The sequence below is a fragment of the Meleagris gallopavo genome, chromosome 8 (genome assembly GCF_905368555.1).
Source record: "Meleagris gallopavo chromosome 8, MGAL_WU_HG_1.1, whole genome shotgun sequence".
In the NCBI taxonomy this organism is placed as follows: domain Eukaryota; kingdom Metazoa; phylum Chordata; class Aves; order Galliformes; family Phasianidae; genus Meleagris; species Meleagris gallopavo.
The window spans coordinates 30,733,437-30,753,692 of NC_139411.1; the positions used below are offsets into that span (position 1 = coordinate 30,733,437).

Below are 20,256 nucleotides of genomic sequence, written 5' to 3' on the forward strand. Positions count from 1 at the left end.
ACTGCTATTTCCTGCCATGCAGGATTAGTTTGCTTGCTTAGCTTTGGACTGAAGACTCACAACCTCTTCTTTAACGGTGCCTTCGATGTCCGTGACAAGAGCTGCAATGTTTAATGCGGAGGTTGGTCAACCTTTCTCACCAAACACTACGGATTAGCTGTACAAATCTGCTGCCCTTGCTCACATCTATACCTACCACCACTACTCCTCAGATAGGGTACAAAACAGCCTGCAGTGGGATCCAGTTTCACCAGGCAAGAGTGGGGATGTGGAGCCCTCTGCCCTAAGCATGTCTGCTTGGACCAATGGCTTCTTTGCAATCTGTTTTGTGAAGGAGATTGAGGAATGCTGAAAAAGAGAACCATGAGGTTCCTTCTATTTGTTTCCAAAATTTAGATTCATTCAAAAGTGAGACATGTTTGTATAATGTAGCTTAATTGCTGTTAGGAAAGAAAACTGTTACATACTGTACCAGACCCAGCTTACAGCTGTTTGGATAGAAATATTGATAAGGATCTACTATAAACCCATTTAGTCACTTCAGGAAATGGCAACAGAGTTCAAGTAATCCACACACACGGAACTGCGAGTTTAAATATTTGACATGACTGGTTTTGCTCAAGAAGGTATTAGGATGTAAGAACATGGATGTTTGGATAGGCACAATATGTAATAGCGTGTTGAGAAAATAAGAAAAGATCTCATGGAACAAATGAATTTATGTTCATTTTTATATCTGCTAAGAACCTTTAGTTTTGCTTTTTCCCTCTCTCTAGCTGAGAGCCAGCTTCTCCCTGCTAGTGCTTAATGAGGCAGAGCTGGAGACATCCTTTGGGCCACAGTGTGTTGCCACCATCACCTCATGCCAGGGAGAAATCTGTGGCTGAAGGGGTCGTGGTGGATTCATGGCTCTGTGAGATACTAATCTTATCCAGTTGTACACCATGGCCCTTCTAGGTGGGATTTTTTCATGCAAAGCACCTTATCTAAAAAGATAGCTTGAAAGCTAATGGCAAACAATAACCTCCAGCACAATTTGTGGTATTTTTCTTCTTCACAATGATTTTCTTTCATGCGTTCTCTTCGTCCTTTAACTTGGATTTCCACTAGCACTATCGTATCTTCTGCCTCTCCTCCTATGATCTGCTATCTGTTACCAGCAGAATAAAAACCTGTTACTAGTTTCTCCCCTTCAGCTGACAATTGCTCTGTGCCTCAGTTCTTTTGTGCACTATCTCACAGATCCAAAAGCATGCCTCATATTTTGCAATACACAAAGGCTCCACTTCCATAGTTATGAAGGATATACCACACAGGACTGTCAGATAGTACTTGTCCTCTGAACGGGAAAATTTCAGGCTAGTTTGTTCAGGAACACACCAGCTGTGAAACTGGTTGATGGAGAATGGGCAGTAAGTTGTCAGTAGACTCTACTGGTCTTCCCCAGAGCAGTGCATGGCAGCTGGTCATGCCTCTCTGACTTTACATACAGATTCATTGAGTTTTAGCTTAATTTAACACCTTCTGGCCCTATCCTACTCCATTTCTTTGGCTGTTGTAGTTCAGCACTTGCCCTGCTAGTTTACCCCCAAGAGAGGTCTTCCCACCCAATTATACCTTGGTTGATAACTCGTATAGCTGTTTCATTGCTCTGTAGGCTGCAAGTGAAAAAAGAACTGACTGCAGATCAGGAGAATGATGGAGGGATCTCCTTCCAGGTTAAACAGGAACCGGAGAGATATGAAAAAGTGTAGAAATTCTTTTTTGTAGGAATAATGTCTAGAGAGCAGAGATAATTTGCATGAGACTTTCCTGAAATTTTTTGGATGCTAATCTTCTGACACAAATCTCACCACTGTCTGTTTTGGCACACAGCTGTATGTTGGAAGCACAATTATACATTGGAAACTGTCTTAACTGGTGGTACGAAAAACCTTACCAAACAGCCTACTCTCCAAACGTAAATCTTTACTTCCTGGAAAAAAAGAAAAACCAACCCACAGCAACGCACAGCTACTGAAGTGCCAGGGGAGTGTTTGGGAAGATCTTGGTAGACAGCCCGGAACAGTGGTGTGATCGGGATCTACTCATCCGGATGTCTGGATATACCCTGTAATAAGAAAATAGTTGGTAAATCATTTCTTTGGCATGGATCTGGAATTTCAGGAAGAGAGATCAAATTGCAAAGCACACACCTCTGATGGAGACCAGAACTCAATTAGTATAAATTCTCAATCTTCACAGATTGAGAACAGATAACCAGAATGAAAATGGACCTTCAAGTGAGTCTCACTTGGATGCTTCTGCTAAGTACTTCTCTCCTATGTGAACCAGGTACAGTGAGTACAATTTTTCATGCTTGTATGGAAATGTTACAGACAGAATTCACTACTAATACAGCCTGGCCTGCTGGAAAGTGGTAGCAGAGTCTTGTAACATATTGCTGGCAAGCTTTGTATGATGGAATTGTTGGTTTAATTTGTCTTCTTATTCAAATATTTGTGTTGTAATTCAAATATTCGGATCAAATTCACAGGTTAGATTTTAAAGCTGAAGAATATTTTCGTTGCTTCTCTTCTGTGAGGAAAATAGTTTGAAGAAGTCATTTTCCTTCTTCCTTCTAACATTCTTCTTTCTAATACTCCAATTTTGAATTTAAGTTCTTCTACACGATACATTTAAAAATGTAGAAAAAGACATTAAAAGAATAAAAAAGCAGCTTGACTGACATGGATGGAAATCTACTTTGCAGAGACTTGGGACTGCAGAAGTGCCATTGTCCTTCAATCTTCAGAAAAGTAACCCCAAACCTTCCTTATAATCTCACTGGTTTAAATGACATGATCTTTATTCATGGGCACCATGAGCAAAGGCTCATCAGCCAGAAGGAGATATAATTTCATAGATTCAAGGGTTGGCTATATTGAATTATTTATAAAGCAAGAGCAAAAGCAAGCCAGAGGTGAACTCAGCATCAAAGGACACTAAGCTGCCTTTCAAGAAGGTGGTAAAATCCCAGCACTGTAATCTCTCGTCAGTAAGTTTGCTTTTGTCTTCAGTTCGACCTGATGTAGGCTGGATTAATTTAGAATGGAAAAGTCACTTTGGCTTTTGTCTTGTAAACTCCCAAATTTAGGATCACTGATATATTTCCAGGAGTAAAAGTGTCTGAAGAGCAAATGCTAGCTTGGGAAAAAAGAAAAACCAGTCTCTAAAATAAATTTCTCCTGAATTTCTTGATTGAATCAGGCATGTATCTTCAGAGCTGCTAATTTTGAAAGAGCATTCTTGCTTCTTTATGGAATAAACACAGAAAGATCACTGCTTACTCTTTGCAATTTCTCTGCATAAGAGGAAGCAAAAGATTGCCTATGATCTTACAGAGGTCTATCATTCCCTAAACTTGACAGAACTAGACTGGAAGAGCTGCTCTACAGGTATGTAATGCTACAGTTTGGTTTAGTCAAACCTACATTTTTAAATCCTTTAAGCAAGTATACATTATATTCCACAGTGCAGAATTAGGCGAAGTCTGGGCTCCCCAGGAAGACCTGAGCAGGCATTTGCAAAGAGAGCAGCTGAGGCTAACATGTTGGGCTGTCGGCCAAAACAACTGCCACAGTCCACACAGACAAATGATCCACAGCCTCCTCTGCTTTTGTGGTAATAACATGGCAAAGATAAGTAACCTTCTCTACGGCCCCAGCAAATTCTGGCAGAGCTCAGCTCCCAGAAGCCCATGTCTCCATCCATTGAAGGATGTACATGAGGGCTTGTGGGGTTGGATCACTTTGCTCTTGTGCTGCCATGAAATAAGGTCCTCTACAATCATCTTCCACTGAATTATGAGAAATGAGCACGTCCTTCCAGGCACAGAGAGGACCGTTTTTGCGTTGAAAATTTGTCACATACCAGAAAATACTCTATCAAACTCTGTGTCAGCACAGAAAACCATAAGACTTATCTAGAACTGTGTTACATCAGTGCTAATATATATTTATTAATCCTATACAGCAAATGGTTTCTGGTGGCAGTCAACAGAAGACAGTGAAGGTTCAGCCTCACCATGGGCCAAATTCTCAGAATGGCTTAAGAAGACATTTAAACCCAAAGGTAAGAGGGTGAGACGTAGACCTGAGAGTGAGCACTCTGGGCATCCCTGTTGGGGTTAATGGAACACCTCTGTGTGAGCTGGTTATCTCACCAGCATGGCCCTTTAATGATAGAACAGGTTCTGTGTGCAGCAGAGCCAAGTGAACTGGGCTGAATCAACAGCACTGATTTGGGCTCCACTGCTTTGTGCACTGCAGGCATTTCCCAGTCAGCCCCAGACACAGAAGCACCACACAGCCCACCCCTGAGCAGATGGGGATGCTGCCTTAGATGTTAGAAGTTTAGATATCCTGGAATAAACAAACTGATATGCTTACTTGCTCATTTTTGCTTTGGTTTTAGAAGATACACCACAGTTGCGACTGGCATCTGGTGGGGACAGATGTGCTGGAAGGGTTGAAGTTTACCACAACAGCGAGTGGGGGACAGTCTGTGATGATTTCTTTGATATGAACAGTGCCAGTGTTGCGTGCAGACAACTCAAATGTGGCCAAGTTGTTTCTGTCTTGGGGTGGGCTTACTTTGGCCCTGGAGAAGGAAGCATCCTTCTGGATGATGTGAGGTGTGCAGGAACCGAATCTCACATTTGGGACTGCCCGCATGCTGGCTGGAACAAAAGTGACTGTGGACACAATGAGGACGTCAGTGTCATCTGCTCAGGTGAAAAAAAAATAATAATTGTGCTGTTAAAAATTGATTTGGATTTTATCCTTGACCATAAAAGCAAGAAACATCAGAAATCAGATGGGAGCTGAGCTATGTGCATGCAGATGCTCCTTGTGCTTGGACTGAACCAAGTGAGCAAGAAACACAAGGATGTCATGTGCAAAATATCAAAATTGGCAGCAGCAGGCACTGAGTATGAATATGGGGAGAAGTCATTTGAGACCACTTCAGTCAGCATCTGATTCATAGAGCCATAGAATGGTTTGAGTCAGAAGGGACCTTTAAGATCACCTCGTTTCAACCCCCTGCTATAGTCAAGGACACCCCTCACTAGCTCAGGTTGCTCACAGCCCCATCCAGCCTGGCCTTGAATGCTTCCAGGGAAGGGGACATCCTGGGCAACCTCGCCACCCTCATAGTAAAGAATTTCCTCCTAACATCCAATCTAAATCTGCCGTCTTCCAATTTAAAACCATTTCCCCTCATCCTGTTGCTGAGACCAGACTTCCCAAGATAAGCCAGGCAACAAGTTCAGAGCAGGTAGAAGCGCATCCATAGAAGTCTGAACTATAACAAGTCAGAATTGAAAATAAATATTAACACTTCTATCCTAGATGTCACTGAAAGCAATGATCGCACAGCTTGAAGCCACCTATTTTGAAGCAATTTGATTAACGCCACACCTAATGGCCATTTTTGCTTTGTTCTGTGTTCACAGATGCAGTGCAGTCCACGATTGCACCAACAGGTAAGGCAAGGCCTTTGCAATCTAAGCCCATTAGCACTTCACAATATGCCTAAATGCTCAGAAACTGATTTTTAACTTGAAAATCATTCAATTACTGTTCTTTTCCAAACAGTATTGTAGAAGAATGTGTTCCTAATTTTCCTTACTGATTCATTATTCTAACAATCTGGATGTTTGGATTGTTAGTAGGAACTTTAATTGCCTTTCACCAACTAATAGTTAGAGAAAGCATGTGGCAAGTCTTTACATTCCAGTTGTAGGTTTTGGACTCCTGGTTATTTCACCACTGCTACACAAAACCTGACATACACACTATTTCACCAGTGCCTCAGTTCTGATGACCATTCTTATAGTTCTCCAATAACATATTTCCACTAACTTTCAGTATCCACAGAGAGGACCCAAACTACGATTTCATCAACCACATTGGTCACAGATATCTTTGTAACACCTGCTACACAACTGGCGACTTCTACAGATAAAGGCAAGAGAAAAACCCAAGCTGTAAATCTACAAAAAATAAATAAAATCCAGTAGTATGCAATTTGGTTACAGCAGGAAATAATACTTGGAATTCAGTCAAAGTGTTTTGGCACCTGTGTTTTTAACTCTGTGTGTGATCAGCCTTGGAATAGCCAATGGCCAACACCATCTTCATTTATGGCCACTGCATCTTTAGCAATGACTACTGCATCTCCAGCAGTAGAAGAAGGCAGTCAGAAATAACACTGGATCTACTGCCATTAAATGTTAAATCAAGGTGAACGCCTCTTTTCAGTGAGAACAGAGGGCTATGCATTCACTCACCTCCCTGCAAAGCCCATACCCACACGCTTGCATCAAGATTCCTGTTCACACGTTCACCCCTAACTGCTGCCATTCTCTCCTTCTCTTTGTTCCCCCAACTCGCTTGTGACCCCAGAGCCATCTTCTGCATCCACTGTTGTCACAGAGGGAAGTGCCACATCAGCTACTGAAATCCCAGGCACAACTTATGAAGGTAAGAGCAGCTGTTTTGCAAGCACTCTCCAAGACTAATGCTGTTAACTGGGGGTCTAATACTGTTAACTGGGGGTTTGAGGCTAGATTAAGAAGATGTGGCTGTGTGAATCTATGGAATATTCACAGCAACAACATGAAATTGAGCATTTGTGTGAAAGAACAAGGCCCTCTGTGACATCTTCACTTAAAAAAGGCTGTTGGGATGTATCAGCAATACATCCATTTAATGATCAATGTCCTTGAGCCTGTAGCTGTAGCATTATACATGAACTTTTAGGAAGTAGAAGTGTCCAGATCATTGTGCCCAAGATTCATGACTGCTCTAGGACAATTAAAGAACAGTCAGGCATGGGAGATCATCCCCCTCAGTTTGACCCCTGCCTCTCCAGTAATTTAGCAGACTGATTACACAGCTGTTTGTCAAGCCTGAGATCTAAAGTGAGTCCCTAATTCCTCAAAACACATCTGCTTTTAATTGCTGTTGGCAGACATTTAGTTTCCCATCCTGAGAGCCTCTTCTGTTTGCTCAGGTTCCACCTCCACTACAGAGGAAGATGGGACACCAGAAATTCCCACCTTGCCACAGAAAGGTAAAGGGCATCTGCAGAATGCAGCATGTTAGAAAACTGCTGTATTTCTATATGTGACTATAAGTTTTGTTTGGGGGAGGGGATCAATGGACATGCGAAAAAATGGGGCAAAACCACCATCTCTCAGTGTAACCAACACAAATGAAATAAATCGAATTTGTTTGGTGCCAACCTGCTGGTTTTCTGGGAGCATGGGCAGGCTGCTGGCAGCACCGTGCTGGGAAGTTACCTACCAACCACTGTCATTGCCAAATTACAGCACTCACTCCTAGTTTTGCTTCTCACGCTCCTTTTCCTTTCCTCATTACTGAGAGAGAGGTCTGAAACTTTCCTGATGCTTGTAATGCAAAGACATGCAGGCTCATTTCTGAGCACTGACAGTGGATAAAGATGGCAGGGAATACATGGATTCTCTTTTCCACTAAGCTTGAAGCCAATTCAATGCATCAAGAACTGAGTTCAGCTATACTGCCTTATTGAATGCTGCAGTGTTTTCTTATTTCTTGCTTCTTGTCAGACTCTGAAAACACAACAGAACCAACATCACCCATCTCACTTGTAGAAGAGAGTGTGACTGTGACCTCAACTCCAGAAATCTCTTCCACAGCTCCTGAAGGTAAAAACAGGTTCTGTGCAATAAAGTATAATAAGAATAATATTTAAGTTTATGATTAAATTGGATTATATATAAACTAAATCATATCACTGAATATCAGCTCAAGTGTCTGTGACTGATTCATGCTTTGTTCCAGTAATGCATCTCCTCAGTTTATTAGCAGTCCCTTTGACACCCCTGTATTTCTTCTTCCCATCCAGTTCAGGCGATACTGTCTAATAACCTGTTTCCTCTCCCCAGCCCTCTCTGCAGCTTTCTCCTCTGCCCCCAGCACTGCAGCCACACAGCCAACAGCTGTTCCAGGGACCCTGAACACCCCTGTGGCAGGTGAGGCACTCCTCTGCTGCAGGTACTCCCAAACACAACAAGGATCACATCCCTCGCTGCCCCTAACAATGGCCACTGCATCTTTAGCAATGACTACTGCATCTCCAGCAGTAGAAGAAGGCAGTCAGAAATAACACTGGATCTACTGCCGTTAAATGTTAAATCAAGGTGAACACCTCTTTTCAGTAAGAACAGAGGGCTATGCATTCACTCACCTCCCTGCAAAGCCCATACCCACACGCTTGCATCAAGATTCCTGTTCACACGTTCACCCCTAACTGCTGCCATTCTCTCCTTCTCTTTGTTCCCCCAACTTGCTTGTGACCCCAGAGCCATCTTCTGCATCCACTGTTGTCACAGAGGGAAGTGCCACATCAGCTACTGAAATCCCAGGCACAACTTATGAAGGTAAGAGCAGCTGTTTTGCAAGCATTCTCCAAGACTAATGCTGTTGACTGGGGGTTTGAGGCTGGATTAAGATTGTAGAATATTCACAGCAGACAACAAGAAACTGAGCATTTGTGTGAAGGAACATGGCCCTCTGTGACACCTTCACTTGGGACAGGCTGTTGGGATGTATCAGCAATACATCCATTTAATGATGAATGTCCCCAGTCTTGTAGTTATAAATACTGTGCATACATTCTGATGAGCTATTACTGTATATTTTTGTTTTAACCAAAATAATTAGCTTTGGTTCCTATTCACATTTGGGCATCGTTTTTCATTGTTCCTACTATTTTCCTCCCGCAAAGATTCAACCAGAGATTTTGTCACAGAAATGGCTTAATGAGTCTATGAAATAATTTCTTAAGTTTTGTAAATCTCAGAAGCATAGTTTCACCAGACAGGGCCATTTTGCATCAGCCAAGGCAACTCATGGCTGTCCAACCAGGATGCCGTCCTTTTTAGAGTCATCTTCAGGCTATTGAAAGTCTTCCCACAACTCTTTACACCATTCCTCGGAGCTCGTGATTTTCAAGCCCATTGCATTTCTTGAATCGATTATCCCAGCTCTCCTCATTATCTCTACCTCTATTAAATATGCAATCATTGACCAAGCAGCTGAGGCCTCTTTAGTGCTGAGAAGAATAAGCAGCTCCTATGTATCACTGAGAGCAGGACCGAGGTTGGACTGGCTCACTGCAGTGCCAATGTTATTGGCTTCCACTTTTTCCACGGTCCTTCTGTGCCAGCTAAAAGGATGATTTAGCCTTTGTGCCTTGGTTTTCTCTTTCCAACAAGCATCCCATCACACCTGTCGATGCAGAAGTTCAACTTGCTGATTTTTGACATTCATTCTGTTCATTCTGAATTCTCATTTTGTCCTCCAGAGAGCGCACAGGTCTTGCGTTTCCTTCTGTCACTCTATCTATGTTCCAAAGTGTCGGAGGTAATGGCTGAGGATTTCATTACAGTACAGTAGTGGTGGCTGGTTACCTAACACCCATGCCATCTGTTAGGTCAAGATGCTGCAGAACGTGGTAAACAATTACCAAGGCAACTGATGCTTCTTCTCTTTGTAACCTTTTCTAAATCTACTTGTCTTCGACAGCTTTATCTATGTTGTTAGAAGTTAAGAGCTGTGACTCCATACCCATGGCAGCAGTTGTAGGAAAAGTGGTACAAATTTGCTTACTGCTCCACCTATTAACATGATTTTGAGCAATATGTCCATATTTGAGTTCTAGGATCCACCCACCCTAGTTTCTGCAGATGTCTTACAAATTAACAGACAAATAAATGTTCAGCACAGTAGAGGAGAAATTTAAATCAGTGTTTCTCTACCTTTTTACTGCCAATCATCTCAATTTCAAAAGGCTATAAATGAAAACTTTCCTACTTTAAAGGGTATTTAACAGAGCTTCGACCAGATTTTGCTGCCTGCCTTACTTATTCTGACTGGGATCTATTCCAACTGAATGAAAAGAAGTGGGCACTTCTCAGCACACACCAGTGAAACTGAGAAATCCTTCGGGATTTACTTTTATTTTCTTGGCTTTCAGAAGTCTGAATGTGAATTTCTTCTTAAGTGACAGATCTATTGAGCACTGTGCAGGCTTATGGAACCTGATACACAGTGTATTTGTGCTTTCCTAATACTACCCTCACAACTATGCAACTAAGTGCTTGTAACTATTAAGTGCTTTGCTTATGCCTATTCACCCATGTATTTGAGCCAACAATTTCATCTTATTTAGGCACACTGTGTGTAACAGGAAAGCTGGTCAATGGTTAAAGTGTTTTAAAAAAAAAAAAAAGGCTCCTTTATAGCTGTAACTATAGCAACTTGTTACTTTTACTATGACAACGGTATGAAAACTGTTCTTTGGGTCAAAGGCTAAGGAAAACTAAGTGATTACTAATTGTTTTGATTTTATTTATTTATTTATTTATTTATTTATTTTACATTTAGCTATGTGCAAAGCACTGACTTCGAAGAAAAATAAATATCAATAGTTTTCTTTTATTCGTTTGCTGAAAGTAGAAAGCTGCCTTTCATCAGTCTGTAGACACATTCACAAAACACATTAACAATTCTTGGGACTGTCAATTAATCAGTTCCGTTATTTAATCAGAAATATGATGTTCATATTTCAGACTAATGAAATACTTCATTTACTTAGTATGTTTAATCTGGAGGTTGCCTCTCCCTCAATATTGATATTTTTAATATCAGCTGAATCATGACGCATTTATTCCTGCCTGTAATCTAACTCGATATTTGTGTCTGGATACTTAATTTTTAATCTCCCTCTTTCTCACACCTAGGTACAGATAACTAATGAAATCTGGTTCTTGAACTTTTTAAGTAATACCTTTCATTTTTGCTGATGACTACTCAGCACCTGTTTAATTAGTTATCTTTTGACTCAATTATTTTTTTTCTCTCTGATATCGTATTTGGAGCTCTCACAGAAGTTCAGGCCTTGATCTTGGGAAGTGAGCCAAGCACGCCGCTCCTGACATTTCTTTACAGCCAACTTTTGCAGAAGGAAATGATAAGCACGGTACTCAGATGGAAGGAGCTTTGATCATGGTCAGCAAAAAGGAATTAAGGGCAAAGAGAGTCCTCAGGAGCAGGGTACTCATTCTGAATGGATGTACATTAGTTGGTTACAAATGACTGCCAGGTGACAGCAAAATGTCCTGAAATGAAAACCTTGTAATCACAGACCTACCAAGGAGTAAGACAGGTGTGTATACTTGGTACAGTTTATGATGGCAACAAACTCAGAAGAACTCAATTATGTTGTCGGCAGAGTCTCTGATTTCTTTCTCTGAAAGAAAAATACACTCCAGACCCATAAAACTAATTTGGAACTTCAGATCTCTAAAAGCCTTTCCCTCTGAAAGTGAGATAAATGTGTGGATTATTCCATAAGTACCCAGCTCTCAGAAATGAGCCTGATCTGTAGAAATAGCTCTGCTACTATTCTGGGGAAATGATGCTGTGCCAACCATCTGTTATGCCAGAGTGAAAAGAAGACCAATCAGGTATTATTTAAAGAAGAAGGAAAAAAAAACATATTCCTTAGATTGCAAGGTATCCCAGGGAAAGGTTGGCTCTGGGTGTTTGTGTTCATCCTTTAGACAACGCTACCATATAGATGAGAAAGATGGTAAAGAAATGGTAGGAACCCTGTAGGGATGAGGATCGTTTTCCCCGAACCAGTGTGTCATGGAAGAGGACTATGTCTGTGGCCATTGGGTGCTGCATGATCAACCACTGGAAAGATGGCTTCAAGACTTTATAATATCAATCCTAAAACAGCAGCTAATTTCAGAGGAGGATGCTTTCTCATATCCAACCGCACTGCAGGCTACCGGTCCCCGTCATCCCAATGATGCAGACAGTCTCCAGCACTGCCTTGGCTCAGTAACACTGACTGTGGTGTTCTTTCTCCCCAGCAGCTGTTCCAGCCCTGTCCCTGCGGCTCGCAGACGGTGACAGCAGGTGCTCGGGCCGCGTGGAGCTCTATTACAACAGCAGCTGGGGAACAGTCTGTGATGATGCTTGGGATCTGGGGGCTGCCGAGGTGGTGTGCCGGCAGCTGGGCTGTGGGGAGCCTATGCTGGCATTGCCTGAAGCACAATTCGGCCGGGGCTCTGGGAACATCCTCCTGGATGAGGTGCAGTGCAGAGGGGATGAGGACAGCCTGTGGGAGTGCTCTCACAGAGGGATAGGTGTGCATAACTGTCAGCCAAAGGAAGACGCCGGCGTCATTTGCGCAGGTAGGTGAGCACATTTCAGAGCTGATTTCACATAAGTTGTGAACTATGGCCAGTTGTAATTAAAACGTCCTCTTCTTGTGTTTAATAGTAACTTCCTTTTAGGATTCTTGCAAATCAGTTCCCAGTTTTCCAGCAATTCTGTGCTCTGACCGGAACATGGAAATGTAGGAAGGTGGCACTTGGAAGAAGCAAAGGGAATAAATAGGAAGAAAAGTTAAAGAATTTACCGTAAAATCACTCCAAAAGAATCGTTTGCCAACATGCACTATTCATTTCCTGGCAAGAGGATGGCCATATGTCTGCTGGGCTTTCCAAGAGAGATACTAATGAGCTGCCTATTTAACGCTGCTGGAGCAGGCAGCCTTGGCAGTCCTACCCCACCTCCCTCTGGCAGGTTGTGCAAATGTCTGATTTCTGGCCATGCTCAGACAAAGCAGAAAGGAGGCAGTTTCAAATATGTTTCTCTTGCTATCTCGAGCTCACCTTCCCCTCACCCTGCAGTGCCAGAGATCTGCTGAACCCAAAACGACCGAGGTGAAACGGCTGAAATGGGCCTTTTCCTCTTTGTGTCCGTGCTCCCAGAAACTAATGGCTTATGTCACTACTGCTTTTCTTTACCTGACATAGGAACTGAAGAATGTCATTAACCATCCGCTGTAGCAAGACTACAAGTTCACTTTTCTGTTTCCTTTTCCAGAGCCTGTTACTCCCCCAGTTCCAACTGAGCCTGTCCCAGCTGGTGAGTTCTCCATAGGCAGGTCTTGCAAAGTTTTCACATCTGATATATTTTACATAGCAACTTGGTTTTTTCCTCTTTGGTAAACGCATCTGCTCATTGCTGAGGCTGCTAAGCGACCATGTGTTTCCTTCTGTTTTTCTAAGAGTTATCTCTGAGGCTGGTGAATGGAGAAAACAAGTGCTCAGGGCGCCTTGAAGTCTTCCACAACGGCAGCTGGGGAACCATCTGCGACGATGACTGGGACATAAACAGTGCCAGGGTTGTGTGCAGGGAGCTGAGCTGCGGAGATGCCATCTCAGCCAAAAAAAGTGCCTTTTTTGGGGAAGGCACGGGAGATATCCTCATGGATGATGTGAAATGCACAGGGGATGAGTCCTTCCTGGTGCAGTGCTCTCACAGGGAGTTGGGAACGCATGACTGTTTGCACAAGGAAGATGCTGGTGTTATCTGCACAGGTACTCCTCTTCTACATTTTATTTAGTGTGAATGAGCCATACCCGCCTGGAGGCTTTAGCAAATGACAGAGCAAAATGCTTTCTTCTTGACTGACCTTAAGCTTCACCTAGGTTATTTTATTTAAAAGCAGTGCTGGCTGGGACATCATCCAGGCTCTTGTTCACCTCAGCATACAGTGCAGAGGTGGTGCTGCTCTGCTGCCGACAGCAATTCCCATTGCACTTCAGTCTGGGTGAGGAGTTGGGATGGAACTGCTGTGGTCCCCACCACCTGCATCAACATCGCCTGCTGATAGACATCCTCAGTAGGGTGGCATTGGCTTCTCCAGGGCATCAGATAACATCTCCTAGGTCATGGTCTAGGGGATACAAGGCTGTGCTTCTGTTTATCTCTCTTTATAACCAATGATCCAGCTTTCATTTTTTTGATGGTGTTTATTTTCTCTCTCAACAGGGCTCATGGATCTTACCACTCCTGGAACAACAGGTATGGAGCACTTCACCACTCAGTCACCTCAGACATAGTCAAATATTATTTCTCCCATCACAGAGTGCTGATTCCACTTGATTTCAGTAGTGCTATCTACATTCTGGGTGGTGACAGCCCTTAACAGATTGCTAGCTCCAAAAGCTCACAACACTCAGATGAATAGGCATGAATTAGGGTCATGATTAGAGAGCATGGTATATGGGAACTATTGAGTCATGGCCTGAGCCACTGACTGAGCACCTGGGGAAAGGACCTGGTCAGCCCTGGGAGCACAGGTGAAGGCAATTGCTACAATGGAGCTGAAATGGATGTCTGATTACATTGGTCTTAATTACACCTTAATGTCAGTTTGGCTTTGGTTGGATAAGTTTTGCTTTGCTTACATGATAATTTAAAGACTGCTAATGCTTGGCTCTTGCTTTCACTCTGGCAGCCCCAACCGAATCCACCACAGCTGAAACTTCAGGTACTTATTTCTGCTTACAGACCTTATGGCTTTGCTCAGGATGCAGAAGCATCCCCAGGGGCTGTGCACGATCACTGTGGGCACATCCTGTCTGTCTTGCCCTGGGCAGCTCCTAACCCACACCTGTGTTCTCTCCCATGTCCAGCAACCCCTGCAAGCAGCACGTCTGAAGCACCAGGTATGCATCACTTTACACTTACTGCAATTGGTGTGGTGCTTAAACTTGGCACAAAACCACTAATTTCCTCAACATCAGCAGTCCTTGCTTTGCTGTGGACAATAATTAGTTTCTTTTTTTTGCTTCTCACAGTAACCACCTCTCCCACTCCTGGACCAGCAGCCACTACCAGCTGTAAGTGATGCTCAGTGTTACACCTTCAGATCTCTGCCCAAGCTGTGACCAGGCACTGGCTGGATCCCAGTGCGTGTAATCTCATGGATGTAGCCATTCATTCCCAGGGGTGATCCAAGTGACCTCTCTCGGCTCCCACACCCAGCCAGGGAGGAACATGGGCTGGTGTTGATACAGGACCAGTATAACCTGGGGTTAGCATTGGACTACACTGCTCCTAGGGCAACCCCACGTCACAGACAGTACTGCGATCTCTGTATCACCCAGCATCCTAGCCATGGCACACGTTGGTGCTGGGGATGCTTCTTCGCTACAGCAGATCCCAGCAGCCCCAACATGGGGCTGAGCATGGCTTCATCTGCTGGAGCCGTGCAGTCAGTGTGTGAGTGTGAGCCTGGGGCTCTCCTGCCCTGCACGCACATCCCACCCGTCCCAGCCCTAGGAAGCTTCTAACTTTTGTGTTCTCTCTCATATCCCACCAGCCCCTGCAGGCAGCACCACGTCTGAAGCACCAGGTACGTGTTGCTTTACACTTACTGCAGTTGGAGTCATGTTTAAGCTTAGCACAAAACTGCTGATTCCCTCAAGAAAAAAAACAAACCTGTTGCTTGTGAACAGAGCTCAGAGCCCAGGGAAGTTCCCCAGGCAAGAAAAGCCACTAGGAAACCTTGGCCTAATTCGTGTGGGGTACACACTTGTTGTCATATGAAGGATGAACGTATTTAAGATTCAGACAATGTTTACTTCCATATTTTCTCTTCTCACAATAGGAGCCTCAACAACTCCATCGGTCTCCTCGACTCTACCAGTCTCTTCAACTCCTGAAGGCACAGAAATCAGCACTTGTAAGTAATGCAGTGTTATTCTGGTTTAAGCACTTGGTCAGCCCTCAGTGTTGTGATCTGATGACACGTTGACACAGCTCCCCATTTCGCTCTGTTCTCGGAGTCAGCACCTTCCTAAGTCGAGGTCATTGTGAATTTCTGATATTTCCAATGGCATTTGGTTTGCACCTTAAAGTTCCCTGCGACAGGATTTAACTTTTCAAAAAAAGCTTGAAGTTCAAGTTCTGCTCATACGCTGCAAATATCAGACCTCAAACTCTTGAAGGCAGACTAATGTCTTCTTTTAAAGTCTAGCCCTATTAGCTACACATTGCTAAATAACACTCCAGCCACACCGGAAAAACATCTGTACTTGTGCTGGCAACATACGAGGATCTGACCTTGCAGTGCATGCATTTGAGCATGGAGTCATCTGACTATACAAATGAATAAGCAGAATTAAATCCTGTTCCCTTAGTGCTAGCGATATGCCATCATTCCAGTCTGTACGCTTCTCTTAATACAAACCTTTTGACAATCCCATTCCTCAGATCAGTTGATTCTATCTTTTCTAGTCAGACTGCATTCAGATGATTATCACTGTGTAAGCTGATCACATACAAGCACATATTTTTATCATTCACGCTCATTCTGTTGTTTTTTTTTTGTTTTGCTTTTTTTGTTCCCATTAAAAGCTTCTCCAAAGCCAGTACCTATAAGCCAAGGTAAGTTCTTCTCCTTTCTTCTTTTTAATTACATTTCTTCCCAAGTCCCCCCTGTGCTGGGCAAGATGTGATTTGGAGGAGGCTGGAAGTTTATGGCAGAGGATGTCTGCTCAGCACCAGTGTAGCACTGAGGGACAGGCTGGCCTATGTCTGCTACATTTATGGGCATAGCACATCCGAAACATCTGCCAGCAGATTGCCAGGCTGTCAGCCAGGTGTGCCACTGCACTCCAGAGGGATCTCATCACCAAAGAAACAACTCAGGGGTTATTGCAGCCAGCTGTTATTGCCAGTAAAGCCCGCGTTTGCATTCGTAAAGCATAATGGAATTTAATACATGCTGCGTTATACTGTACAGCAAAACATGTTTTATTAACAAACTACTTCTCCTCCAGCAACCCTTGCTTGTCTGCCTACTTACATGCGGGCAATCATCAGGAGATCCTACATCAACTCCCGAGGGTACCTTGCAAGTGACATCCACCTGAGGGACCCCAGGTGCAAGCCTGTGATTAGCAGCTACCATGTCATGTTCCGCATACCATACGATGGCTGTGGCACTCAGAGGCTGGTGAGAACCTCAGGGGCTGAAATTACTGTGTGCCAAGACAGAGTCTAAGTTATCTGTGAGCAAAGCTCTCGAGCATTTCTAATGCTTGTTATGGGAGGATGCAGCCTCATGACCTTGAGGAGTTGAGGTGGAGCACCAATATCGACAGCATTATGTTAACAAAGCATTGATGAACACTATATTATGACCACAACAAAATCATGTTTCTCAAAGGTCTTGATTCTAAGCTATACAGATTATTAGGAACCTTCCTCATCTTTTTTCCCCTTCCCTTTTGCAACACTTGCTCTTCAGGACACCTTGTTCTCACATTTAGCTGTGCACAAAGACCCTGCTAGTGAGTTTGGCAGAGTTTAGTTATATAAAGCAAACCCACACTCACTTTGGTGAATACAACATGCTGCACAAGTTAACTAGCTGGGTGTTTGCATGTTCACCACACCTGAGACTCCCAGAGAGTCTTTGCTGGCAAGGTACCACTCAGGAGAAGGTTCTTTCCCCAAGGCTCCTTGGAGCATGTGTTTGTTGTGCTCAGCTGCCATTCTCTGCTGGCTCCTTGTTGTTTTCCATGTTGTGGTTTTCTTTTTTCCTTTAGGACTTTATACCTATGAAGCTGTTTTCCCCCTCGAGTCCTTGAGCTACTAATGATCTCAAATGAGCCATCTCTCCAGCTGACCCACGTTAGCCCTTATCTCATCTGGCATTGTGCTGCAGACCTTGTCACAGCCTTGCAGCTCTGAGGGCTGAGGCCAGGCGGCAAGGCCGTGGTAGTTGGGTAGCAAGGCCACGGTAGCCAAGCACAGGCACCTAGGCTATGCTTCTCCTCTGCCTGTGCTCCCAATTCCAGCAGCAGTTAGGAAATGGTTGCAGCGTTCCTCTTCAGCTCTTAACCTACTAATGTTTCAGCAGATATCACGTGGAGCCATCACTTACTCCAACACAGTGGAAGGATCCATTTCTGGCAACTTCTACAGCAGAAACAGAAATTCACTGTTAAACTTTGCCTGCAAAATATACGACGACGCTGGTGCCCAAACAATACCCAGCGTCATACGGCCTCCGTACCAGGAAACTCCATCTAGACAATTTGTCGTCAAGTTTGCCTTTTATGATTCGCCATCTTTCTCCAATGTAGTGAGGGCAGCACCATACTACGTAATGCCGAGCCGGGATTTGTTTGTTCGTGCTACTCTGTACAGCACACAGCCAAACCTGATGCTGTTTGCAGACACCTGCGTGGTCTCTCCAAATCCCCATGACTTTGTGACTGTGGCATCGGATATCATACGAAACGGGTAAGGAAAATATCTCAGCAGCCATTTCAAACCTATTCCTTGTATGTGGTTGAGGGAATATGGGATATAATAAATAGACGCACCAAAAAGCCATAGTTCTGTAACATATTAACATGTAACATATCAGGACATACAGGAATGGCTTTAAACTGAGACAGAGGAGGTTCAGGTTGGATTTTAGGAGGAAGTTTTTCACACACAGGGTGGTGAGGCAGTGGAACAGGTTGCCCAAGGAGGTTGTGGATGCCCCATCCCTGCAGGCATTCAAGGCCAGGCTGAATGTGGCTCTGGGCAGCCTGGGCTGCTGATGGCGACCTGCACATAGCAGGGGGTTGGAACTACATGATCACTGAGTTGTTTTTCTTGAACCAAGGAAAATCTGTGGTTCTATGAAACATTTGAGTTATCCATTAGCAAGAAGCAGCTGGATTTTACATGAACTAGCTAATACAACAAGCACATCTTTTTAAGCTGTCATAGTATGCTTAATTCACTATTCTGTTAGGGGAGAGAAATCAGTATAAATTTTCAGAAAGCATTTCACACATTTTATTTTAAAAAAAAATAAAAATAGGCAAGAATGAAGCACTCATTTAAGTGTCTTTGTTTGATTTGGGATTTGGGTTTGTTTCTTTGTAGTTTTTACAAAGCCAAAGGCTGAAGTAAAGATAACAGGGCTACACAATAGCCCTTTCTCATAAACTTAGAACTCCAGCAGTGTGACAACTGTATTATTTCCTTTTCCCTTCTATCTTTTCTCAGGTGTGTCAGAGACCCAACCTATAGGAGCTACTTGTCACCAGACAGGAGGATTGTCCAGTTCCGATTCAGAGCCCCCAGTTTTATCACCAGATACTCATCAGTTTACCTTCAGTGCAAGATGGCAGTATGCAACAGATACGATTATTCCTCCCGCTGCTACCAGGGCTGCATAGCCAGAGGCAAAAGAAGCACGAGAGATGGCGATGGAAATGTCATTATCATTGTCTCCAGACTACAGTAGCCCCAGTAACTCTTCTAATTCTAATATCACATTGATCACTTAGATATGTGATCAGTAGGTTGCACACCTGCTAATACATCCTAAAAATACATCCTACGGGATGTAAATCTGAAGGTATTTTAATCTTAACTGTACTTGTGTTCCTTAATTTCAGACTTGTGGATCTATATTCCAGATTTGTAAAAGCCTAAACTTCAGTAAAAACTCAGTGATAAACTGTAATGGATCAGCTTTTTTTTTTTTCCCCCCCCCATCAAGACTGTTTCCCTCTTTTGGTTCTCCCCATTGTACTGCATAACTCAAATAGTTATTTAAGAATTACTAACCTGCCTTGTAAAGCAATGGTGTTGCTTTACAAGCTCAAGAAGAATAAGAACCCCTTGTAACCAATAACTTCTGAGCAATTATTTTAAATAGGAGCTCAACAATATTTGGAGAAATAATGTCCATGCACAGAGATGTAATCTCTTCAATACCTATAACCTATTCACATTTTCCGTATTAGTTTTTACTGCTGGAGATTAGACCTAAAAAAAAATATATTTTCTTCATGATACACGTATTTGTTTCATCCCTCTATTTTCAGTATCTGTTCAAACTGTATTACTTTGAGCCAGGAATGTGTTTAATTCAATACATTAAATTGCCCTATTGGAATGATATAGTGAAAACAGGGAGAAGAGCAACTTTCAGTTCATAATAGAGGAAAGTATCTTGAAATTCACTGCAGAACTCTACAGGAAAGAGATGTATTAAATTTTGGTAACGTGGTGAGCTTTGTTGGGATGAGAAAAGCATCTTGAAGGCCAATACTCAGTTTCTATACAGTGAATATCTGCAAATTGCTCAAACTCATAATGAGATGCTCTGTGTGATGCTTAGATCTGATCTGACCAGGTCTTTTTTGCGGTGGCTCTGCCCTGGCCTGGCCCACTTAGTGCCAATCCTAAGCCAGAGGGACTACAATGCTGGTAGGAAAATGGCTGAGACTTCAGTCCTGAGCTGGAGTATTTCCTAATTGCACTTCATTCACATAGA

The 20,256-nt window shown here is 43.2% G+C and overlaps 1 protein-coding gene across 5 annotated transcripts; it reads left to right on the forward strand.

Moving 5' to 3' along the window:
- The first annotated feature begins 16 nt into the window (after positions 1-16).
- Positions 17-19,440, forward strand: LOC104909332 (scavenger receptor cysteine-rich domain-containing protein DMBT1-like). 5 transcript variants are annotated; one of them, XM_085229626.1, is made up of 24 exons: positions 17-121; positions 1,876-2,334; positions 4,015-4,113; positions 4,456-4,773; positions 5,498-5,527; positions 5,913-6,011; positions 6,450-6,527; positions 7,060-7,119; positions 7,637-7,735; positions 7,976-8,062; positions 8,393-8,470; positions 11,975-12,298; positions 12,996-13,037; positions 13,181-13,492; positions 13,947-13,979; positions 14,416-14,448; positions 14,594-14,626; positions 14,759-14,800; positions 15,283-15,315; positions 15,571-15,645; positions 16,320-16,349; positions 16,745-16,920; positions 17,827-18,215; positions 18,978-19,440. In XM_085229626.1, exons 2-24 carry the CDS (start codon positions 2,265-2,267, stop codon positions 19,216-19,218), a joined length of 2,781 nt encoding a protein of 926 aa, XP_085085752.1. In that variant the 5' UTR covers positions 17-121; positions 1,876-2,264; the 3' UTR covers positions 19,219-19,440. The 5 variants fall into 5 exon arrangements, with proteins under 5 accessions (XP_085085752.1, XP_085085753.1, XP_085085755.1 ...); XM_085229627.1 differs by having other exon boundaries at positions 17,830-18,215; XM_085229629.1 differs by having other exon boundaries at positions 11,978-12,298.
- The last annotated feature ends 816 nt before the right edge of the window (positions 19,441-20,256 follow it).